The sequence below is a fragment of the Amphiura filiformis genome, chromosome 4, assembly GCF_039555335.1.
Source record: "Amphiura filiformis chromosome 4, Afil_fr2py, whole genome shotgun sequence".
NCBI classification, from domain to species: Eukaryota; Metazoa; Echinodermata; class Ophiuroidea; order Amphilepidida; family Amphiuridae; genus Amphiura; species Amphiura filiformis.
Window position 1 is genome coordinate 83217394 of NC_092631.1, and position 26810 is coordinate 83244203.

The 26810-nt window shown below is 37.1% G+C and overlaps 1 protein-coding gene and 1 non-coding gene across 2 annotated transcripts in view; both read right to left on the reverse strand.

The window, feature by feature from the left end:
- Nucleotides 1-26810, reverse strand: part of LOC140151527 (coiled-coil domain-containing protein 33-like) — a 46373-nt gene that overhangs the window by 14582 nt on the left and 4981 nt on the right. The window contains exons 3-10 of the mRNA XM_072173897.1: nt 25790-25910; nt 24848-24980; nt 22709-22842; nt 20630-20701; nt 20175-20357; nt 13721-13878; nt 12561-12823; nt 11888-11976 (exon numbers count right to left, since the gene is read on the reverse strand). Coding sequence (XP_072029998.1) covers nt 11888-11976; nt 12561-12823; nt 13721-13878; nt 20175-20357; nt 20630-20701; nt 22709-22842; nt 24848-24980; nt 25790-25910 — 1153 coding nt within the window. The remainder of the gene's footprint in view (nt 1-11887; nt 11977-12560; nt 12824-13720; nt 13879-20174; nt 20358-20629; nt 20702-22708; nt 22843-24847; nt 24981-25789; nt 25911-26810) is intronic.
- On the reverse strand, nt 26374-26445 carry Trnav-aac (transfer RNA valine (anticodon AAC)). Its single transcript has one exon. It is a non-coding gene; the product is annotated as a tRNA-Val (tRNA).

The following is a 26810-nucleotide window of genomic DNA, read 5'->3' on the forward strand; positions in this document are numbered from 1 at the left end:
CATATTTATAGCACATACTTTTTTGCCTAAATTTCCCCTTTTTTTCATACATTTTTGGTGCCTTAGGCTTTAACCATGCATACCATCCATGCATACGCATATTTATAATTTTATTGCAACACTTTCTATTGTCCTGACTATGATCTGTCATACCATACTAAGGGAGTGGTCAGAAATACTGTGGTGGGGGGGGGGCTGGCTGGTAAAAAGGGGGGGGGGGTCAACAAAGTTTTGGACCTTAAAAGAGGGGGAAGGAAGGAGGTGGTAGGAAAGGGGGACAAAAAGTTTTCCTCTTCAAAACCCAAATTTTCAAGGCATAAAGGCGCATTGAGAGCCTCTATATCACTTTTAACATGGACAAGTTTGGGTTTTCAGTGCTTTTGTTTGAAAAAATGATGGCACTTAGTGTACACATATCTATTAATTATATATAAAGTTAAAGATGATCCGCAACATGCAACATCTGGGTTGGTCTAAGAAATACTGGCACTTTTATCATAAAATTTTATATCTCTAAGTAGGCTACAAATATGAATATGTACCAATCTGATCAAAATACAACTAAATCAAGAAAATATTGCAAATAAATTGGATTTCTTTGCAAGTTAACTGCACACTTCAGTTTACTATTTCTCATTGCAAAATTATTTTGTATACATAGGCCCATGGTTAGATTTACCATAGGGCAGAGTGGGTACAGGCCCAGGTACCACGGTCTTTGGGGGCCAAAACTGATACCTGTGTAGGCCTACATTTGCGTGACCAAATTAATCTCACACTTGACCATTTAGCATTTTGCATAAATTAGTTCCAATTTTAACAATATTTGACCATTCAAGCTTCAATATGGCCAAATTTTTTGTGCGGTTCGCGCGCATTTGTACTAGGCCTATCATAATAGCCACGGATCCAAATTATGCTGATGTACCTATGAACCTCTAAATAAATCATCTATTTCATTTATCCCTGTCAAATCAGATAAACACCCTGATTTGGGACAAATCTAAAGTAAGTATAAAATGAAAATTTCCTTGTGTTGTGCTTCTATTTCATGCGCAATTGTCCCACCGGGAATGTTTCAAACATTTGCCTCCCTGACATGTGACCCAGATACCACACCACTGGAAACAACACTATTAAGTATGTTTGTTATATGATAATGGGGGGGGGGGGGGCAAAAAAAGTTTTGTCTGCCAAAAGAGGGGGGGTCAAAAAAGTTTAGCGGTCCTTCGAGGGGGGGTCAAAAAGTTTTCGAGGGAAAAATTTGAGTTAGACCAGCCCCCCCTACCAAAGTATTAATGAACACTCCCTAATAAACATATTTTTTTTGTTTCATTTTGGAGATAATTTTGATTCTTGTTTCTACCTTGTGTACTCATCTCTCACAATTTGCACACCATTTTTGTTTGTTGTTTAGGCCTGTTTTGATGAATTTCAAAGACGGTCCCTCTCCTCATCTGTTAATGGATACATTTCTTCTTTCACAATAATTATCAAGTGAATATACTCAGCTTGCCTCATACCAAAAACAGGGCTTGCAATTTGCTTTAGTACTTATACTTCTACTTCTTTTTATTAAACGTTTTTCAACTACAATTCAAATTTCCCGCAAATGTTGACAATTGTCAGTGTACATATAGCAATGACTTTATGCAAATGAGATTACATTATAATTCAAAGTACTATAATAATAACTTTTATGTGTTTTGAAAGACAAAGGTACAAACTTGTATTTATCATAAGTAACAGTCATCAAAGTCATACTTATGCGGAGCTGAATAATAGTTGGGGGAATATATTGACTGTCCCTCGTATACCATAAAATATATGTTTGATGATTGTTATTTCTAAAGATTTGTAAATGCATAGTAGGGTCAGTTTGTAGGCTGAATGAGGCTAGACCAGCTTTTGGGCTATCAGGCTACCTTGGATAAATAAAATAGATAAATAAACAAAAATACCTTAACAACCAAACTTTCCTGAACAATTGAATCAATGCATATAGAAAGAATTTATACATAAAATGTTTCACTGGCAGTGGCGGCGCTACTGGGGGGCAAAAATATTTGCCCCCAAATATTTTTCTTGCCCCCAGTTTCCCCCACCCACTGCATAACCCCCAAAATCACATAAATGTCCACTTTTTGCGGCAATTCACTTTGCCCCCCAATAAAAAATTCCTGGTGCCGCCACTGTTCATTGGTTATTCATGCCACATGGGTTAATGCAATTTTGCACATAATTAATGGTTCTTGACAGTCACAATGTAATGCCTACATGTATGTCACATAACCTAATAAAACAACTAGAAGCAAATTGAACAAATCACTCAACCAATACAAGCTTCATTCGTATTTTCTCTTAAATTCGTTTTTGCATATGCATGGTTGGTTCCACTTATTTTCATGGAAAAAATCATTTGAGAATACTATTCAACAATTTAGTCTTGTCGCATCTAAATACCCGAATTACATGTAGCATCAGGCCCATACGCAGGGGGTGCACCAAAAGTATATAAAAAGTCCCAAAAATGCCATACCGGTATTGCGAACATAGCAAGCAAAAAAAAAAAATCATAATTTTATTTTTTTTAGGTCAAAAAAGATCCAAGAAGGTCGACTATTCACAAAATTTACCCACTCATTTGAAAGATCAATTTAAGGCCGATATTCAACTTTCTTATAACCAAAATTAATTAGAGGTAAGCCCTATTTGTTGTGCAATTGCTTCAAGAATGGGGGGGGGGGGGGCATCAGAGGCGTAGAGTTCTTCTTGACATGGGGGGGGATGGGGTTGGAAAAAATTTCTTGAAGTATAGTAAATCAAGCACCTTTTGGCGACAGAATAAGTTTATGGTTCAAATATGCGCGAAGCGCAAGAGGCACAAAAAATTTTGCCATAGGATTGGATTGGATTTGGGAATTTCCGCCTATTATCAGGCGCACCACTGTTCAGCAGTGTACTTTTGCACATCTATCTATATCACCATTTCACAACATTAACACAACTAATCTACTACCATCACTGTACAAACAACTACTACTGCCCTGGAAACTAGGGAGGTGCAGGTAACAAGCCGGGGATCATCCCCTACTCTTTTTCGATAAGGCCTGCAACTTTTTACGTGCTCAGGTTTGACACGACTGACACACGGAACTGCCATTTTATGTGACTGTTCCAACCACGAGACGCCGGGCACCCACCGTGTACACCAGCACATTCTACACGCAAGGAGAAATATCACAATTATATTCTACTAGACTGAAAGAGAATATGATTATGATATTTCCGACCTATTGGAACTACTTAGAGTGAGCAACAATTCAGGATGGGGTTTCGAGCCACGGACCTCTCGCTCAACTCTCCCTAATGGTCCAGCGCCTTAGACCACTAGGCCACCTCACATATTGAAGCTAAACTGATGAAATATGTTGCAAAAGTGGAATACACACACATTTTTTTAGCACTTTTGGGGCTAAAATGGTCAAATATGAGGTTAATTTGGTCAGAAACCCACATACAGGCATCAAAATTTGGCGGGGATGATTGCATGGACCACCCCCCCCCCTGGCAAATATAATTAAAGTTTTGGTGTTGGTGGGTTGCTTTTCCTGAAACGTGCATTATCATTCATCATATCCGCATAAACCAATAATGATTAATTTGTTAATGAGTAGGTATGTGCATTACCATTCATTATATCTGGCATTTGTTAATGAGTAGGTTGCCTAGGTTACCTACTACATTATTGCTCATTTTGTTCATCAGTTTAGATAAAATATAAACATACTCTGACAAATTCTACTTGGAGAGTAAAATCATCATCTTGAAAAAGGCACTTGTTTGGCTTCAATTTGGCTGGATTTATTTTATATTTTACAATATATTTTAAATATATGTATATTAGAGAACAAACCAACAGCTTGATGATGTCCTATACACTTAAGTCCCCTCAGTCAGAATTCTTTCCCCTGTTTTCCCCCAGTAAAAACCCAAAATTACAAAAATGTCCACTTTTTGCGGCAATTTTGCATAAAATATGTTGATTTTGCCCCCCTGAAATTCCCTTCCCCAATTCCCCGAAAAAAATTCATGGCGCCGCCACTGACAAAAGCACTTTCATTTATAAGACATCAGCAAACTCCCCTCAAAGATAACTAAAATTGGATTTGCAGTTTCCAAGTCCCAACATATTATGAAGCATTGTGTGCATTTTACTTTTATTTTCTCCTTTTTTTTCATTTCTTTCAGGCATCTTCAGTGGACTAACTGAACTATTTCAAATATCAACAAAACTCTTATGTCTACAATGTTTTGTCGCCTTTCCTTTTTCCATTTCAGAAAATGGCATTTTGAAAATGTCAAATATATGTTGAACAAGTACCGGTAGCTAGTTTTCAGCATTTCAAAGCTGCTTACTTTGTTGTAACTAGAGGTAATACCCGTATGCGTAAAGCTCAATATGCCCATATGCATAACAGCAACATAGCCGGACCCACATGACCTTTGACCTGTTTGATGTCCTTTGACCTCTGATGACAATTCATTCATTCATTCATTCATTCATTCATTTATTTATTTATTTAACTGACCATTTCTTACGTCAGTTAAAGAGTTAAAATAATACAATCACCAGCATAAAGTGGTATAGGTCTCTACCCGCCTGGAGACTTTTATTTACCATAGCCTGATTCCTCAGATTTATTTTACCAAGTTTAAGCCCAATCCAGCTGATAGGGTACTGTTTCACCCCATTGACCCCTTAGGACCTTTGACCCTGGATGACCTTAAGGATGACATTTGACCTCAGATGACATCACTTATTTACCGGTAAGTAATTAAATCAATTATAATTTATATATTTTTATTGTTTTACTGACTACACTTTCTTTCTTCCTTCATTTAATAGGTTTTATAAAACCCACAGTATTGTGCAAGGCCTATACATGTATCAGCATGATCAGTGCATATGATCAGAGCTATTTATAGATTAACAGAGAGGACATTCAGGGTGCAATACCATACTGTGGATTTTGGATAAAACAAACAAAAAATCACATTTTCACCGATTTTGAGCCCAATTCTTTACTGATCTCAACCAAATGTGACCTCTGCATTCACCTCACATCCAGGATTCCACCCACCGAGTTACAGCCCAATCGGACCAAGTTTAAAATTTGACCTTTGACCTTTGACCTCCGATTTCGACTGAAGGTAGCTTACGACACTCCCCGTATTTTTCTGCATCCCCCGTGCGAATTTGGAAGCTCAATATGCCCATATGCACAACGGCAAAATAGCCGGACCCACATGACCTTTGACCTGTTTGATGGCATTTGACCTCAGATGACAATTAATTCATTCACTCATTTATTTATTTTTACTGACCATTTCTTTCTTCAGTTAAAGGGTTAATATTATACAATCACCAGCATAAAATGGTATAGGTCTAATCCCGGGGACTTTTATTTACCATAGCCTGATTCCTCAGATTTATTTTACCAACTTTAAGCCCAATCCAGCTGATAGGGTACTGTTTCACCCCGTTGACCCCTTATGACCTTTGACCCTGGATGACCTGTTGGATGACCTTTGACCTCAGATGACATCACTTATTTACCGGTATTTAATTAAATCAATTAATTTATATATTTGTTGTTTTACTGACTACACTTTCTTTCTTCCTTCATTTAATGGGTTAATATAAAACCCACATTGGCTTTATATAGCAAGAGTCATGATCAGAGCATATCATCAGAGCTATTTATAGATTAACAGAGAGGGCATTGAGGGTGCAATACCATACTGTGGATTTTGGATAAAACAAACAAAAAATCACATTTTTGCAGATTTTGAGCCCAATTCTTTACCAATCTCAACCAAATGTGACCTCCGCATTCCCCTCACATCAAGGATTCCACCCACCGAGTTACAGCCCAATCGGACCAAGTTTAAAATTTGACCTTTGACCTCCGATTTCGACCGAAGGTAGCTTACGACACTCCCGTATTTTTCTGCATCCCCGTGCGAATTTGGCGAGGCTGGGATCAAAACTGACAGAGCCTTTAACACACATACACGCATACATACATACAACATTAGGCAAATTATAGTAAGATGATATTGGGGATGATATTAGGCCAAAAAATAAAGGAGCTATTTCCACACACTGGAGTCGAGTATAGTTTATTTAAAGAGACTTTCATACATGTAGTTTTCCCATTTAAATAAAATCAAAAATACCAGATTGTGTATTGTCCAAGAAATAGCCAATAATGATGCATGAAGGAAATGAAAACATCTTTATTTGTCATGTAAACTTAGAAAATACACAATATTAAATTTTAAAAAAAGGCTTGCTTTCTTCAAATAAAATTTAATCATTGTGAGATTTTAGTGGCGAATTCTATACTCATTAATTTATTAGCTAAAGTGAAATTGATCTTGTTTTTGTTAAAATTATAATTTTATCAACTAAACTAGGCTTTCTTATAATGACTGATATCCTTCAAACCTTTTAGCATGCATGCTTGATTACTGGTGCATTGGACTATTCCTGTTGAAATCCATACACCCCTATGGAAAACACAACCTTAATCTCCCACACAGGGGGCATAGGATATCAAATGGAATCACACATTCAGGTAACCCCATTTGAAATTCACACTCCCTGTGTGGAAGATTAAGGTCATGTCTTCCATAGGGGTGTATGGATATCAACTGGAATAGCCCATTATGGTATGTATATTGTCAATTTAGCTACATCCATTAAGGTGATACTTAAAAGGTAATTTGTTTCATCTAGTAATTGGCCCCCTCAGAAAATGAAAACCAGGATTGCCAAATATGCAGGTCAAACAACTGAAAGTCACACATTTTTCTCTTAAACTCAGTGCCGCCGACAAGGGGGGGTAACCGGGATCGTTACCCCGGGGCCCGGGGTCCTAGGGGGCCCGTAAAAAATGAAGAAAAGATACTTTACTATGGGGCAGTAAAAGCAAAGAAAACGGACCTCAGGGGCCCAGTAAAGGTTAAGAAAAGATACCTTGCAATTAAGGCATATTTTCTTTGCTTTACTATACGGGCCAACAAAGGTCTCTTTTTTTTTTTCATTAGGCCTAAGGTATCTCTTCTTTGCTTTTTACGGGCCCTCCGAGGTCTCTTTTTTTCTTTTTATGGGTCCATTCGGTATCTTTTCTTTGTTATTAAGCTTTTTTACATACTCACTAAGGTCTCTTTTCTTTCCTTTACGGGCCTATGGTATATATCTTTTCTTTGCTTTTTACGGGCCCACTACGGTCTCTTTTCTTTGCCTTAACGGGCCCGTTTATGGGTCCATTATCGTCTGTTTACGGCGCATAAACAGCAAACAAAAGTAGCGGGCCCGTAAAAAACAAAGAAAAGATACGGTAGCCTTTGAAGCACACACTCTAATTAAATATTTGAATTTACTGTTTGCTTTTGCCAAATTGATCATCCTCGATATAATGAAATCTTGAGGAATCAGGGGAGTGCAGCTTAATCGTGGGAACACAAATTGCAAATTTTCGCGCGCTTCGCGCGCATTAGCCCTTCAGTTTATTATTTGATCATTTACCTTTAAATTGACATTTTTTCTGCGCTTCACGTGCACTGAGTTTGTTTCAATAGGTCCAATCTGGGAGCAAAAGTCGCTAATTCCAATTACAAATTTTCGCACGCTTCGCGCGCATTTGTCCAATTCAACGGTTCATACTTGGATCATTTTAGCTTTAAATTGGCAAATTGTTTACATTTCGCATTGAAGTTGTTAAGAGAAACTTAATCTGGGAGCAACATGCCGTTCAAATTGCAAATTTGTGCGCGCTTCGCGTGCATTTGTCTCCTTCAATTTCATATTTGATTATTGGCAGCTAAACATGTTACTTTCGCTCCGCTGCAACATATTTTCAAGGATTTTACACCAACCTCCCTCCCCCATGTTACAAAGAAATGTATGCCACTGTTACCCTCCCCCCCACACACACACACACACCTGAAGTCCTGCACCGTCATCACTGATCAAAGGGGCCCGTGTGTTCACATTGCCCCCGGGCCCGTAATGGCTCTCGGCGGCACTGCTTAAACTATTGTTTCTACGGACAGGAAACAGGGGTGTGAGTGACCTCTATTGAAAAAAGAGGAACTTTGTTCAAACTAGAGCGGTTACCGCACCATAGCTGAACCATGTGACTTCGACAGCATATTGTGGTATAGGCCTAGGCCGATCGGAGCAACTTCAAATCTGACCTGACCTTTGACCTCAGATGCCTTTTGCAGTTTTATACTTGTGGAAGTGCCAGGGATTGTTTTCCATGAGTTACAGCATGATCAGATCAATTTTACATTTCACCTGACCTTTGACCTTGGATGACCTTTGCAGTTTCATACTCGCTAAGTGTCAGGGATCATTTTCCCTGAGGTACAGCCCAATCGGAGCAACTTTAAATTTGACCTGACCTTTGACCTCAGATGACCTTTGCGGTTTTATACTCCCCATGTCAGGGATCATTTTTTCCAAGTTACAGCCCGATTGGAGCAACTCTAAATTTGACATGACCGTTGCAGTTTCATACTCCCCAAATGCCGCGGATTGTTTTCCCCCAGTTACAGGCACATCGGAGCGACTTTAAATTTGACCTGACCTTTGACCTCAGATGACCTTTTGCTGTTTCATACTCCCCAAGTGCCGGGATTGTTTTCCCAGAGTTACAGCCACATCGAGCAGTTTTAACCTTTGACCTTGGATGACCTCAGATGATGTTTCATGATCCCCTTATATCCAAGGATTATTTGTACTAAGTTGTAGCTCAATCGGACATATTTCAAAATGTTGGTAGCAACTATATAGCATTAACCTTGTAGCCTTAGTGTGTATGTATTGATTTTCATAAATGCATCATGGGAAGGAATAACATTTGACCACCAAGCCCCCACCGCAAAAGTATTCACCATTATTGCGCAATAAGAGGCAACTATAGCATTTACCACATACCCTTAGTGTGTATTTTCATAAATGCATCATGGGACACTGTAATTTCCCGTGATCTAAATACTAACCACAAAATGGGCTATTCCACTGGGCGATCTTAGACATGTCCAGTTTGGTCCTTACTGTGGTTTTTGATAATGTTTTAATAATACTTTGGGAATTTCACAATATTTACTTCACTTTCTTGGAAACAATATGCTTGTTATCAAAATAGCAGACAAGCTGTCTCCCAGTGCAAATCTGTGATTTAGTAGCCCAATTAGGCGACTTCTGAATCAAAATGGACCACAACTTTAAAACTATTAGCAGTAGCACCCCTGTGTTTCTTTATTATATTCTTTAATGTTTTCTCTTCCATTTGACACCACTGGGGGTTACACCTTCGTGGCATTTCGAGATATGTCCATTTCAGACCAAATGGTTAGTCAGTTAGTAAGCTAGTAAGTAAGTAAGCTAGTAAGTAAGTAAGCTAGTAAGTAAGTAAGCTAGTAACATTCACTCATATAGGCTGATACCATTTCATGGTTCAGCAAAAAGAGGAAAAAAAGAGGAAAAGCACTGAAATGTGCTCAAAATGGGCTCAAAATGAAAGAAAAAGCTAAAATTTTGCCTCAAAAGAAATTTCTAAAAAAGAGGAATTCAAAGAGGATATTCCCCACCCCTGAGGAAATTCCTGATATTGTGTGTTGGTGTATGACGTGGGTGTAAGGGGGCAATATCAAAAATGTGCTTAAAATAGTCGTAAAGGAAGATGACCCAAATATATATTTGGAAAATGGAATTCTTTAAGCATACGTATAACATACAATGGTGCACACATTGTCTCATTAAAGCCTTTTTCACCTTGATCATGGGCCAAAATAGTGCACATTGTCCCAATAGAGCCTTTTTTCAGTGGCAGGGGGCATGGGGGCAATGCCCCCCAGTCAGAACTCTTGCCCCCTGTTTCCCCCAGAAAAAAACCCAAAATTACTGAAAAATTTCCACTTTTGTGGTAATTTTGTGATAAAATATGTTGATTTTGCCCCCCCTGAAATTCACTTTGCCCCCCTAATGCCCCACAGAAAAAATTCCTGGCGCCGCCACTGCTTTTTTTGGAGGCTTGTTGTAGACATTACACATACAGCCTCTATAAAAAATAGTTATGTATAATACATCCAATAATACAGGGATTTTTTTTATTTTGCCTCCCCACCAAGAAAGCTGTCTTCACCCCTGGTTATCCACCTGTACCACTGGTTTAAGTGAAACAGAAAATGGCTATAAGACATGGGGAAAACCTTTAATTTTCAATAGTCGCATTTTTCAACTCCATCTCACCCATAATGACCCGTTTTCATTTTACTGTCAGCAAAAGACCCCCCTTTTTCAAGAATTCTGAACAAATTTATGATGATCTCCAATCACCAAATGACCCAATTCACAAAATTGTAATTATTTTTCTTTTTCAACTTTTATATTTTGACAATGTTATGACCAAATAAAAAAATGCCCAGTCTCATAGAAAGATTCCCTGTTAGCCAACTCACAAATACACTTGCTTTTTTGACCTTCTAACCTGATGAATCTCATTTTTGATGATGACGTTTTGAAAAATTAATGTTACATCAATCAAAAAATTTGGCAGTCGGGCAATTGATTTTATGGTTTGTGCTGCCCGATCAAGTAAGTCATTGTGAAAAATTTGTTGAAGCCTGATTGGTCCCCCCTCCCATGACTGATCTGGGCCAGGGCACTGACAGCATGAATGTGAATACATACATGTAGCTTGTCAAGTTGCCATATCATATATGTATTCCTAGTCCCATTTCCAACTGTGCTGTGCATTAAATTAATTTTCCACAAAATAATTAAATTTGATGCAGGAAATTAAAGCATACTTTAATACAATAACATGGAAACACATGAGACAATGGTGGCTGGACATGTTGCCATGACAATGATTGCTCTTTGTATATTAATAAATAAGATACCTGCCTTTGAAGTGAACTCAAATACAGATTAACAATGTACTATTATTAGTACATGTGCAGGTGTTATTCTGTCAATGTTGACAGTTTTTGTGATGCATACCAAGTAACCTAGATAGATGAGGAGGAGGTAAAACCCCCTGAGTATGTTATATACACCATATTCTACAGTGCTTGCCACTAGCTGTTTGTATAAAATCAAACAACAGTGGCATACCCAGGGGGTGAGGGGACTATTCCCCTGCAGTCCAGTTGGGACCCTATTCCGGTGTCCACATGTATGACAATTGTTTCGATTAGCCCACTGTGAATGGTGTCTTTTGTTCCCCTGTATGTGTACATTATGAAAGGCAGGTTAACACCACCAACTAAACAAGCAAACAACAACTTTGGTTGCATACACCACTGAGCTCCACTAGGTCTTACCTTGATCATATTATTCTGCATCCTAACCAGTTTTCCCGGGGGGATCACTCAAATATGACATTGTACGCATGCGTGGCCAAATTTTTTTCAAACACCCCCTAAACGAGTTTTACCCTACCAGCAAATTTAGCCCCTTAATAAGGTAATTTTATATAGAATTTACCCCCTAATGAGTTTTTTGGCCAGTAAAAATGAAAAAATGTACCCTTTTCGGACTCGTAATTTACCAAAAGTTTGAACAGGTACCCTAAACAAGTTGTTCAGTTTCAGAAAACTACCCTTATTCTTGAAAATCAGTGTTTTTAGACCCTAAATGCGCCACTCACGTAACTTCGCCTTACCTAAAAAAACACCCCTTTTCCTCGCTTTTTTTGGTCACGCATGCGTACAGACCAATTATGTGAGTGGCCCCCCCGGGCCAGTTTTTCCCTGTATCCAGAAGTCTCTTCTACTCAAACTTGTCTACACCACTGGGTCTTACCTTGATCATATTATTCTGCATCCTAACCAGTTTTTCCCTGTATCCAGAAGTCTCTTCTACTTGGCTAGCTAACTTACGTGTGAGAGTAACTGAAAAAATAATAATAATTAGTGTCATATCAAGATTTCTTTTATAACAAACTATTACACTTACCAACTTAGCCTGTCTCCGCCCTGTCATTATACTCCATCACAATGTCCTGACACAAGATTTTCACAACACAGATTTTCCTATAAAACACCCCATTGTAAAAAGTATCTCCCTGTATGTAAGCCCTTACAATTGCAGCTAATTGTGTTCAATACGTGTTTTCATGTTTTTACCAAAAGACCCAAACTGCCATCCACACGTACCCTCATATCTTTTAAAATTTGATCTCTCAAAGTCATCCAGTTAAGTTTTTGACATCCACCACATATGTAGCCTTTGTTGCAAATATTAGTCTCAGACCAAACTTTGATAGTAAAGTAGGCTATCCCATTTCTCATTATACCTCTGCACAATGTCCTAAATCATGGCAAGGCAGTCTTTCAAGCCATAAACTGCACAATTTTTCTGCTAGCCCTCACAATACACTCATAATTTCCAATCTTACACCAAAAGACCCAAAACTTCCATTGCCATCCATACATCCTTACAACTTCCAAACTATAACCATAGCCACCAGACTCACCATATTTATCAATTAAATCAGCGCGAGCCAAATCATCCAACTCTTTAACATCCACCATAGCTTTTGTAGCATCTTCATGCATATTAATGCGCTGTCTCAACTGACTATTCTCCATCTCCAACCTGGCCACATCTTCTTGTAGGCGTACAATGTCCTCCCCCATTCGCTTGAGTGCATCTTTGTAGCTATTGATTTCCTTCTGTTGTGAGTCTAGAAGACTCAGAGCATGCTTGTCACTGTGTGTTGAAGATGCTGGTGGAGTGCTGCAGATTGAAAACAAGTATGCATCATATTAAAATGCCATTTTTTGTTGATTTTGCCGGCCGGCCTGTGGACGGATACTTATTATTAATATTTTGATTGGGTTTGCTGTTGTTTCTAACTTTAGTATTAGAAAGTTTATGAACAAAATGAAAAATATTGCCATAGTGGTCATAACAAATACCAAAATAGGTATGTGAAGACAACATAAGTTTTTTGTTGATTTGGCATTACAAGGTAAAAAGGAAAATCACATTTTTTGTACTATTCTGTCTAGGCTCAACTTCTTTTGCTGATTTCATAAAATATTGGAAATAACTTATTTCTGTATGAAGTTTAACAACTTTTCCTTTATTTGAAGAGCTTTGTTTCAAAACGCCTTATATCCACTTGCCTAATTTTGAGAACACACCAAAAAATCATCAAAATAATCACTGATATAAGGTGTTTTTCAACAAAAGCAGTTTTCAGCGGGATGTTCATCCTACCCAAGCGCATCCCGCCAAAAACTGCTTTTGTTGCAAACCCCCATATATCAGTGATTTTTTTGATGATTTTTTGATGTGTTTTCAAAAATGGGCAAGTGGATGTAAGGGGTTTTGAAACAAAGCTCTTTGTTTACTGATTGTCTTTCTAATGTCCAACATTTGCCACTGTGCATATAGCAATGAAAATAATTGGTTTATCTCTCAAACAAAAATCTAAGCTTTGATTTTTTTAGTAAAAAAGTTATCCAAAACAAGTGATTTCTTTGTTTTACTGTGTAGTCCATTTTTTCTATCTAATAGGAGTTCCTAAGATTTTTCCCCTTTCTGGCCTGAATTTTACAAACATAGCAACCATTGTTTCTAAATATTGAATCTATTCACCTGGAAATATGATAATTAAATAATTCATACCTTGAGTGGTGTCCATTCTGTAAGCTTTTAGGTGGAAGTCTAGTTGGTATCAAACCAGAGTGGTTACTATGACTACTGTTGCCTGGTGACGGTTGCTTTGCTAATTTCAGTATGTTTTCTATGGCACTATGAGATGGTGCTTCCACTTCGTTTATAGCCTGGAATGAAACAAAAGAAAATATTGACTAATTGCTGTTAATTGGGAATATAAAATACACAATCAATGAAGCATGCAAATGCCTGAAGCGTGAGCGTGACAATTTCAAACTAAATCAGCATTAAATGCAGTTTGCAATCGGTTGAAAGAAATATCTTAACTATGAGAATATTACTTTATTAACTTTTATTTCAAATGTCTAGCCAGCTCCAGCTGTAACTGCTATCATTGTTTTTTTGTTTTTGTTTGTTTGGTTTGTTTGTTTGTTGTTCATGCAATGCTGTAGATATTTGTCTTTTTATTTTAATTATGAAGATGTTCTCATAAAGCCATAATTTATGATTACCATCAAATTTTAATTTTTTTATACTTTACTCAAAATGCTTCAATAACTGTCAAGAAAGGTTTCTGTCCATTTTAAGCCCAAATAACAAGGTAAAGTCAACTAGAGATAATTTGCGCTCACAGAGCGCAGACAATCGCAAGTCATGTAACCTTTTAATGACCTTTTGACCTGACCTTTGACCTTAATGTTTCCTGAGGTTTGTTGTCACCGAAATTGAGCCCCATACCCCTTACAGAAAATGAAATTACGGTATAAGATTTGACCCCAGATAACCTTTGACCTGACCCCTGCAAATTGTTCCAACATATTCCCCTGGTCATTAAGTTTGTTGTCACCGAGTTTGAGCCTTGTACCCCTTACAGATGTCCAAAAATGCATTTCTAAAATTTGACCTCTGCATGACCTTTGACCTGACCCCTGCAAAATGTTCCCTGGTCATGAGATTTGTTGTCACTGAGTTTGAGCCCCATACCCCTTACAGATGTCCAGAAAAGGAAATTATAAGATTTGACCCCAGATAACCTTTGACCTGACCCTTGCAAAGTGTTCCAAAATATTCCCTGGTCATTAAGTTTGTTGTCACAGGGTTTGAGTCCCGTATCCCTTACAGATGTACAGAAAATGCATTTCTAAAATTTGACCTCTGTATGACCATTGACCTGACCCCTGTAAAATGTTCCCCAGGTCATGAGATTTGTTGTCACCGAGTTTGAGCCCCATACTCCTTACGGATGTTGAGATAATGCAATTGTACCCATGATCATACTCTTAAAAGATTTTATCCCCTTAATGATCTTTGACCCCAATTCTTTGTACAACTTTTAGACACTGGCTAAAGGCGATGCAGGTATGCAAGTGACGACATTGTGTTATGTAATTTGTGGAAGAAGAAGCATTTTAGTGAAAATCACATTTTGGCCATAATGACCTTTGGATGACCTTTGACCCCGAGTTGGTCATGTAACATTTGTCCCCCCACCCAATGGTCCTTGTGACCAAATATGGTCACATTGGCTTAAAGCATATGGCTACGATGGCTTGTTAAAAGTTTGACAGAAGAAAGAAAGAAGAACTGACCAAAAACAGAACACTCGCAAATTGGAAATTTGCGATTGTAAAGAAACCCAATTGTCTATTCTGGCTGTTTCATGTGAAGTTCTATGGTGGCTTCATGTCTGAATATGACATTATGTCAAAATTGCTCTGTTGACCTGACAAACACAACAAACTTGGCTCATTGCATTTAGGTTTAAGTTGGGACATGCGTAGACATTACAAATATGCCAAAAAATCAGGTTTGAAAAAGATTAACCAATTTCATATGTGACACGATCTGGTCCATGGGGGCCAAAGGAGGCATTTTTGAAAATTGAGTTACTACAATCATTACATTATACTTACAATACGCTATCATTTACTGAAAACACTAAAAGCCTAGCATACTTGGTTCTAAAGTTTTTTGATGTCTACTTTCTTATGTATTTTATTGTTTTTTTATTCCGCATTTTTACCTATATCTCAGTTTCAAATTGCCGCCTTTGGCCCCCCATGGACCAGATCGTGTCACATATTATAGATTGTACATTATGGCTTTAACTTTTGCATTCAACAACATCACAGCAGAGCTAATTTGTTCATTACAATTTTGTTACCAACTAAAAAAAGATTTACAATGCCAAATGAATCTAATCTAATCCAGCTAAAGTCAGCAATAATGAAACTGAGATATACTGTAGACAACAATGTGAGGTGAAAAAAAAAAATATATAAGAAAATGGATATGTAAATGGTTTATCTTTGTAATCAAGTATTCAAATTTCAAAATATATTTTATTCATAATTTACCTTCTGTACCCTATGACTGCATGATTCATAATATACATCAACATACATGTAGACCCTGTTTCATCACATCAAAAAATGCTGTTTTACAGGGCCTGACCAACCCAGATTTTGCATTTTGGGAGATTTTATTTTAAATATGCTGTAAAATCTTTTTTGCTTCTATGAAATCATTTTAGCCTCCAGGCAAAAATATCCAGACCGACCTTACAAGGAAAGTCTGTTCGCCTATAAAATAGTTTTTTTTCCCCTTGTCCTAAAGATCATTTTATTGGTTCCTTTCTACAATTTACAAATAGATATTTTGATATCATGGCGAGACACTTGTGCAATTGATCGGGCCAGAACAGAATAAATTGTACAAAGAATGGCCAACAATGATATTGATCTGTTGAAACGGACATTGCAATCAATCAATATAAATCTCTGCATTGATCAATTGATAAATCTCTGACAAGACTCTGCTCATTTCCTGTACATATATTTGTTATTAGCAGTTTGCACTTAATTTTCATCTTGGAAGATGGCACCTGTTTATGTAACTGTTCTTTGAACAGTGTTGTAGCCAGGGGGGAAAAGAGGGCAGCTGCCCCATGTGAGAAATGAGTCAAACAAACTGACTCGATCTGAAATTTTGTGATAAATGAATAATAAAAGAATCGCTTCATCACGCAGCAAAAATATGTTATGGAAAACTCAACATCAAGTTCCATCAGCCTAACAAATAATACCTACAATACGAAAATGCAGGCTCGCCCCTATGTATAGTCACTATTTGTAGCTATTTGTCAGGTAGGTAATTTTATGTGATGGTACTAAATCTGAGTTTACAACATACATCTGATGCAAATACTTACATCTGAGCTGAAAGGTCTATAGTAGGCAGTCATGTTTCACTCAGCTGTACATTTATATTTGATATTAAGCAATGTGTGCACTCATTTCATTTTGTCAATAAAATACAATCAAAGCAATACACAGTAAAGAAATCTTCAATGTGCAACAGTGTGTACATAATATCCATTATTGTGCAGTCAATAGAGAATGTTGAGAACTCCGTAACTTCTATCTGGCTTCTATCACTGCAGTGCAGTGCTTAGCTATTCTGCCATGTGTATCTTTAAATAGTAAAACAAGTTGCACATGTATGTAAATCCCCTGGTGTAAATCACACCCAATCACATCACCAATAAGTATGAAATCAATCTGGAGAGTATTCCATTTCCATATACGAAGAGGACAAGCAAACCAGACAAAATCAGACCAGATAAAAGAGTCATGAACTGGCAAAACATTTTAAGATAATCACATAGTGTGTATATAAATGATTATAATGATAACTGTGGGCAGTTCCACCTGTTGACATCTTGTTCAGCTGTGTGTATGTGCTGCTGTGTTTACCTGCATGTGCACACTGTTCACCATAAATGCCAGGTCAAAGGAGCATAGCAAACCAAAAGTGCTAGTCTGTTTGAAGTCTCACTTTGAATTATGACAATTAAATTGCATTTCAGCTTTGTAATGAAATTTAGCTTGGCATGTTCATTGAAGTAAACCTGATTTAATTATTTAATTTGATTGTCAATGAGATATTGATTCTTTAGCCTGAATGCTGTGAATGGTCATAGTGAGAGACTGACTGCTCTCAAGACTTGTAACAAGTCTAACTTCAAGCACAATCCTGAAAGTTTAATGGTTGCCTAAGCAACCTTATGCTAGCCACAGGAGAGGGCAGTACAAATATACATAATATATTTGTCATGCTACAACAAAACTCTGTTCTACTGGCGGACGGACATTAGGTTGGCCGGTCTGGATTTTTTCCCCTTCTTCTTTTTAGAAAAGTAGAAATCACCATAAATTCCTGAGAGTCAAAATAAATTGGTTTGAACAAAACAGCTGATTTTGACATGCATAATAATATTATATCCATATTATATAATCTTCATATGCCCCAAAAAAAGGCTGAATTCACATGCATATCTGGGACCCACATCACAAAACTCACAAAAACAATCTCGAGAAAATCCAAAGAAGACACTAACTACAGCAGAGAAACAAGCACATCTGCTTTGGTTCAAGACCTAGGATGGGGCACACAAGAAGTTCAGATATAATGAACTATTACGGTAGTTCAGATTTATGGTCCCATAATACAGGGTTTTTTTTGGGTTTTTTTGTCATTTAAGAAAAGCATTTTTTTAAATATATATGAACCCTATTATGTAAATATTCATAAATAATCTGAAATTCTAATAATTGGTAACCCTTATATATTTACTTAGTTCAAGTGACCATGTATATGGGGAAGTGCTGCACTGGGGATTAGGTATATCAATGACCCTGTTTTGAGGTCTTTTTTTGAAAATGAATGGGTCATTTTGTTAATGCTTTCAAAAGTTTCAGACAAAATTACCAAATCTTTCGTAAAATTTGCTAAAAACTTTTAAAAATTGGTACTGAATGAGTCTCGGTGGACTTTGATGCCCTACCCATATCAGATTTGAATACCTGCCTTGGAAGTTTAAGGGTGCTGTCATTTTCTTTGGAAGAGGGTCACAAATATATTAGGGGTCATGGTTATAATTTGCTATACCAAAAATAGGGGAGTCATTAAAATGATCAAGTGCTACGTAGTAACAATCAAAATATTTGTGCACTATGTGGGCATTCTTTCTAAATAAACAAGGGAACAAGTTAATATGTAACCAATTTCTTGGAATAATTTGTTTTGCATCTGTGTTTGAGGCAAAGGGATCATGCAAATTTTCAATCCAAGACAGGGGGTCATTAAAAATTTCAACATAAGTGAGGGGGTCATATAAAATTGACTTCCAAAAGAAATGACAACACCCTAGTCAGACCCGTAGCCAGCCCTCTGAGTTTGGGGGTTGGTTTTATCGCATAATGTTAGTGTGCGATCCCAGTGTGCGATCTTCAAATCATCCACCTATTCTAATCCTAAAATTAACCGGACAACGAGCGCAAAGCATGCAAAAGTTACAATTTTATTGCTAAAATGGCCATTTTGTCCACATTTACCATGTCACTTATGTTCTCCCTTGATAATTTTAGGGGGTTTGATCGAACCCACCGGGCTACGGGCCAGCTAGTAGGGCCTGGTATATCAATTAGAGCGACAAGAAGTCATTTCAGGCCTATGCACAAAGGAATCCAGTTAATATAATTATTTTCACATTTGTGCTAAAAAAGCCTAAAAAAATGTGCAATCCTTAGCAGGGTGTTTTTCAGATGAAAAATTTACAAAATTATATATGCACAGGTTGGTTTTCCGGACCAGCAAAACCCTCATGGCTACTGGTCAGTGATCTTGTGCTTGGCACGCCAGAGGTCCATCCCTGGAGTCCATTTCACTAAAATTTGCAAAGCTTCCATAAGTCTCAAAATCATTCGTAACTTCGTTCCATGTCACTAAACATACTTACAAATGGTACCCTAATTCGTAAGTAATAGGGATTTACTACAGTAACCCTTCGTAAAGTTTTGCCTAGTGTTGGGTATTCATAACTTTACGAATGGTTATTTGAGTTACAAAGGGTGGAAAATTTAGTGAAATGGACCCCTGGGGTACCAAGTGACTTCTTACTCTTAGTTCATCTTCTATTTTTTTGTTCTTCTTTTCCCTTCAGATAAAAAACCCCATGTCCATGTTAGGGTTACAAACTAAGGAAGAAGATTGAGTTCTGCACAGACGCTGATTATATAATATTGTGTTGAAGGCATGTACTGTGAATTACAATATTATTGAACTGGTATATTGATGAACTATCTCACTGCATATGTGTTACTAATGAGATAAAATTTCTTTTGCTTTACTATATTGGGCGGCTCCAACTTTACAGGACACATAACTGATAGTGAAAACTAACATTTTGTGAAAAATGGTTTTAAAAAATCAGCCTTCACCATAGCCATGGGTGTAAATGTCAATCTGAAATAAGGGTCCACTTATTTCTGTAAAAAATGTTGAAAATCAGCTCTGTTTTGAAGGAAAAATTTTAAAAGGGCAGTTTTTCAGGAAAAAAACCATTGCAACCAGGCCTTTTGACAGGCCTGGGAACACATAGAGGGGCATTTAGTACCGGTACCTTGTGCTTGGGTACATTCTTCATGTTGCTAGGTTGAGATGCGACTGGTGGAGGAGTCATTATGGATGACCAATCTATTCTTGTGAAGAGAGGCAAGTCATCAGGTGGGAACTTAGACCTGTGGAATGTCTCCAAGCTTGGCAATGCATCAATGTCTGAGACGGATACCATCAAGTCAGGCTCCTAGATATTAATAGAGATATTGAGGAATTGAAAAACAAATCAGTAAAAGATGAGAGCAAAATGTCATGTAGTACAAAAGTTACATTAAGCCTAAATTCATACTTTCCATAACAGACTTGCGTATTGAAAATAGAATTGTGCAAAATACTTAGGGCCGCTACCATTTGGGAACGATCACACACTCACCCAATTATTATGCACACATGTTCATCCTTATTTCATCTAACACTTACCACAGTTGTGGGTAGTCTAAGCACTAATTCAACACTTACCACAGTTGTGGGTAGTCTAAGCACTAATTCAACACTGGGTGTACGATTGTCTCTGTTGCAAAGCTCAGTTAACTAGAAAAAGTAAATGAAACAAAAACTAGAATTAAAACAATGTATAGCGTCTAGCATGTATAGTGAGTGAAATCTTAAAAACAGAGAATGAACGTGTGCAAAACGTGTGAAAACTTGTCACATGATTTCGGAATTTCAATGAGGTTGTAAACTAAACATCTCAAATAAAGAAAGTTTGCAGTTATGTAACTCGTTCTGCACCAAAACCTGATCTTGTTTTCAGATTTTATTAAAACTGTTAAAAATATAATAATGACTCTATTCAGAAAGAATTTTCCAAAAAGGAGAAGCAAAAGTGTCATTTTGGAAGTAGAATTGGCCAACAATAATATTGCTTTAAACATGTTAAAAGGGTTTACATTTTTGCCACAGATTAACATTTGTTTGTACACCCTGTACATAAACATCTAAAAAAAAGGAACTAATTCCCCTTAAATAATGACTATTATTCAAAAACGGGTGATTGTATCACAAATCTGTAAAAAACGTTGGAAGCAATATTTATTTTTGCACATTTTGACACCTCATTTGTAGCAATTGACTAAATATTGATGTCACAGCGTACATTTAAATCAATGTAACCCAAGATTTGAAAGTTGCAGTATTGATTTTGTATTCGGTATAATGGAAGGAATTCTGTGTAATGATATCTGAGTGTTTTTGTATTGTATGTAAGTGCAACTTTCAAATCTGGACCTCACTACATTAAATTGACCGATGTTTTATTGTTTTCTGGGCTAATGTATCAAATGAGGTGTCAAAATGCGCAGAAATAAATTCTGTTTCCAACACATTTTACAGATTTGTAATAGTACAATAACCCATTTTTGAATAATGGTCATTATCTAAGGGGGTTAGTTACTTTTTTGAGATGTTTACATCATACACACAGAAGTGCATACATTGGAATTAATTTATTAGTCATTTTTCCAAAGGTTGTTTGGCATCCTCTTCATTTGGCTAAGACAAAAAGTGTCACAACAACCTGGACCGGTTTGACGTTAACAAAATTATGCAATAACCTACATAAAAGTTACAATTTTCAGTATTCATCATTTCCAAATTCATTGTATCGCAAAATGCGCACATCATGAGTGCACACACTTATCAGTTTATTGTGCAGTGACGAAAAAGTTTCATGCATTTTGCAGACTCATTCTGTTTTGTTTTGTTTTTTGAAAAAAAAGTGCAAATGCAATTGTTTCAGTAAATAAGCCATTGTAACTTCCGGTTTTTGAGAGCAGTTTGGCCTCTGACATACCGGGGAATTTGCTGCAATTATTATTAATTTATTTATTATTGTCATAATGTTATCATTAAAAATGTTTAAATAATTAATTTATTCAACAATAATGTTTTTTGTGTTTGTTTTCATTCTTGTAAAACATTTCAGATTATATTTTGTACGCACAAAACCAATTTTGTCTGAACTTTCCCAATAGGTCAGAGGGTAAGGTGTCCCAAAACCACTGTCCCCCAATGCATTGCAAACTGCCGATTTGGCTTATTCTACATCAGTATTTGACCAATATAGTGTCACAACGATCTGGACCATTTTGACATTAACAATGCAATAACATGCTTCTCTCCGGTGGCCCCTAATATTAGTAAGTTATTCAGATTTACCATTTGGGTATACACTGAAATCTTCTTGAAATCGCTTGTTTAACCAATTCAATATGCACATCAACAATAACAGTGTCTTGTCAATGTACAATTTCCATACAATTTTAATTTTGTTATTCTCTACTCAAAATAATCACAATCAGTAATAACTGTCCATTTTATATCAAACATTCCATAACAAATATTCCATTTATGGTTAAGGTGGGACTTGTGTATATGTTACAAAATGTGCCAAAAATTATGTTTGAAAAAAAAAATGACAATTTCATATTACAAGATCATACATTCTGGAAATTTACAGAAAAAGTGAATTGTTTCATGTGAAGGAATTTTAAAGAACACCAGACAGCTCCGGCACTGACAACAGTCATGAATTAATACCTGCAGACTGACATGCTCAACTCTTACACCCATGCTGCCTCTGTCACTCATCAATGCTTCACGTACTCGTGCATCTAATAGAAGTGAGCAATAACCACAGCACTGTGGTAGAGACCAGTTGTTACCATTAAATGCTGAAAATTAAGAGAAAAGTAATTTGTGATTAAGATTAGAACTGGATCTCTGGAACCGAATTATGTGGTGCATAAAATGGTGTATTTGTGACACAATTTAGACCAAAGGTGGCACATTTGAAATTAAGATAAAGGTAAATATATGAAGTAAAACACTCCATGCATGCTGGTGGTTTTGCTTTTTAAGATTTTACCAAAATTTTAGTGTCTTTGATTTTACAGAATTAGTGTTATTGCTAATGCATGGGCATCTGTAGAACCATCAGGCCCATGCATCAGTCGCCAAACTTGTCTGCCTGTGAGTGCCATTGTAGCAAAAACATTAATATTCATTATGTTGTCCTAATTTATCATTTGCTATTGGTTAGAATTAAAGTTTAACCACTTAAAATGATTCAGCTAATTCTTAGATGAATATGTGTAAGGTGAAAGTCAAATCCAAAATAAGTCCGGGGGGGGGGGCACTATAGTGTCAAGAGGGGGTATCAGGCGCGTCTGAGGACTCTCAAAAAGCACCCTAAACAAGTATTTCCGAGACTGAAATTTCCCCCTAAACAAGTATAAGTTGCACGATTTGCTACCCTAAACAAGTAGTTGTCTTTTCCCCAACCCTAAACAAGTAATTGATGCAATTATTACCCCTAAACAAGTAAACACACAGAACCCAGGCGGCGAGTGGCATGATAGGGCTAGCAATTTGTGGCAAGCCATTAATTTTGAGCCATACAAGTTTACGTGGTGTTAAAGCTTACCTCAAAGTTCATGCAGTATGTCCAATATTTTCAAGATTTTTGGGCCAATAATTTCCCCTTTTTGGATCACAGGTCCAACGCTTTTTATTGAAATATTGTAGAATTTATTCTTTGGGATTGGGATGTACCCATTTGGCCATTTCTCCACATATCCAAGAGAATTTTGAACTGCAAGTCCAACGCAAATTATGACCATGGCGATTGCAAACCACACATTGAAGTTGGAAGAAGACGGCAAACACGGCCAGTTTAGCTTGGTTTATTTCCTAATTTCGTCTCCATTTAAAACATCCTAGAGCATTAATTATCATACTGGATTTAGTGGTAAACCCAACCAAAATCCTGAAACTCATTGATTTATATTTTAAGAAAGCCAAAATAGTTCCAAATTATTCAATCGTTGTGTTAATACCCCAGTAAAATTTCACACATGTCAAAAGTTCATTGACACAGCTTGTTTACAAACCTAGAAGTTCGTGGGTTGCTTTGTTGCTCCTTTAGACCATGTTCCGATCAACCAAATTTTCTGGGCTGGAAGCCACCAAGACTATGAATATTAATGAGTTTAAAGAGGTTCGGCCAATCGAAATCCTCTTATATTTTTTCCTCATAATTTATTGACTCCACAGTTAAGAATAAGCATGCTGATTGGTTGTATATTCTGAACAAGTTGTGACCTCGTCCGGGGACCTCGTGTTTAGTATGCTAGCTGGGCCAGTATAGGGATCTGTCATCTCTGACAGCTAAAAGATGGCTTTTAACTGCTTTTGGGGTGTAGGAAGAAGATACTTTCCTTTCACTTTTCATGAATGAAGGAGAAAGCACAAAATCCCAAACTTGGCAAAACTACCCTAAGTACGTAAGAGCTCCAAAACATACCCTTTTACACCAATTTTACATGAATTTGATACCCTATTCACGTTACGCACGTAACGTACCCTAATCTGAAAAAATACCCTTTTACGTTGAATTTACGGACGCGCCTGATACCCCCTTCACCATTACAGTGGCCCCGGAAATAAGTAGGCCAATTTTACTTTGATTACACGGTCACAGGGGAGGCTGTCACTTGGACTAAAACAGTAATTTAAAAAGGGCCAAATCAAAGTAGGCTACATTGTCAGGCCCAGACCATTTTTTTCTCCAATGTCAGAATTCTGTGAAAGATCACATCTGTTGGTCATTGAAACAAGAAACCATCTACATATTTATTATTCATAGAAAGAAACAAAATGTTAGTGAAAAGTACTTACTTGCATTTGTGGGATATAATTCAATGACTAACGCAGATGTATCATTAAACATGGATGCCACTTCCCCTTTATCACAAAACATGAAGGTATGGTTCCACACTGGCCGATTCTCTGGTAATCCTGGCAAGGTCCACTAATGGTAGAAACACAATATCATAAGGAATCAGACTTAAAAGTAAACTTTTATTAATTTCACAATAATTTATGCACTACGATTCTAGTCAAGTTATATTAGATTTGTACTGAAACTTTGATTAGTCAAACTAGTTGTGCATCATAAACTAAAGAGATACTGACATTCAAAGTGCATATTATTAGACCAATCACTAACAGACAAATCCCACCATCACCAGTTAATGAGGGACAATTGTTCCTTGAAGTGCGAAAGATGAAACTGCTATGGATATACTGTATATTGTTACAGTCTTACGCATAAACGCAAAGACAAACAACGCTCTATTGCATAATCACACAAATATGCATGCATGATTTGTAACACACAGCCAATCAAACAATCTCCCTCATGAATATGCAAGAATTCTCAACATACAATGCACAGGGACTTTGCCTGTTGGTGAATGGCATGCATCTCTTTAGTTTATGTTGTGCACAGATTCTAATTACACCGTATTGCATCACAATTTGCACCCAAAATGTACTTGTTGTGATACAACTTTCAAAGTGGGGTACAATCATTGGAGTAAATGCTTTGAATAATACACATTTTATTGCACCCTATACCTAATTTTCAAATGCACCTAAACTTCAAAAGTAGGGGACATGGCATCACAAGTTATTACAAGGCTTATGTATGCTTTAGACATGTAGTTGTTTTCAACACCAAACTGTTATACCATAAGGGAAGAGGGTTAGTGTAGATACTTTACAGCTTCAGCTTTATGCCATAGATGTTGCATAAGGAATCACTAAACCCTTACTAACCTGAGGATGTCCAAATTGAGACTGGCTAGGCAATGTAGAGAAAGATGATGGGTGTGGTGTAGGCCACTGTATGGAGAGGCTCTTGAGGGCTGATGACTCTTGCTGCTTGCTTATGCTTTGACTGGGGTACAAAAACAGAAAAAACAAAGATGTGAATAAAATCAATATTATTTTCAAGAAAGGACTTTCATTATAAAAATTCAGTCGGTGAAGCTCTGCGTAGTGCACTCCTGCTAGTTCCCTTTTTTATGTGCTTTCTCCCCAAAACAAGACATACTGGTTTCACTTATCACATTAGAAAAACATAATAATGTGTTAATGTATCTGCAAAGTGACAATATAATGTTTGAAATTACAAACAGAGGAAAAGGCTTACGCATCATACACTGGAACATGGAAACATTCAAACATTACAACTAGTGCACGAGATCAAATTAATGATGCTTAATCGTTATTCTTAATATATCAATATACAGGGGAAAGAAGAATTACGCATCGCACGCTAGCATATTTAAACATGAATTTACAAATGGAAACATAACATGCATAGGCAGATATACCAGAGAAAAAACTCTGGACACACCTGCCTGTGCGGGGACTTGAACCCCAGACCTCTCGCTTGTTGGGCGAGCGCTCTACCACTGAGCTACACAGACTGTCCCTGATAAACAGGACTCAAGTCTGGTACTTTTAGGGATTCAATCATGTTTCACCGTTGTTCATCACCGATTAACAACGATGCGTCCGCGTCGTCTGCGTGGTTTACTTCGCGAGGGCAGCTTTAGCTGCCCGAGCGGTAAACCACGCAGACGCGCCGGACGCGAAGTTGTTAATCGGTGATGAATGACGGTGAAACATGATTGAATCCTTTCAACAACGAAAAGAAGCTAAAGATCGTATAATTCACGATTATTTTACGAGGAATGTCAGTTAATCATTGCCACTCAGCCTTACAAAAACTTCGATGATTTCCCTGTTGATATCAGCAATAAAACTACAGAATAAATGGAATAAAACGGCA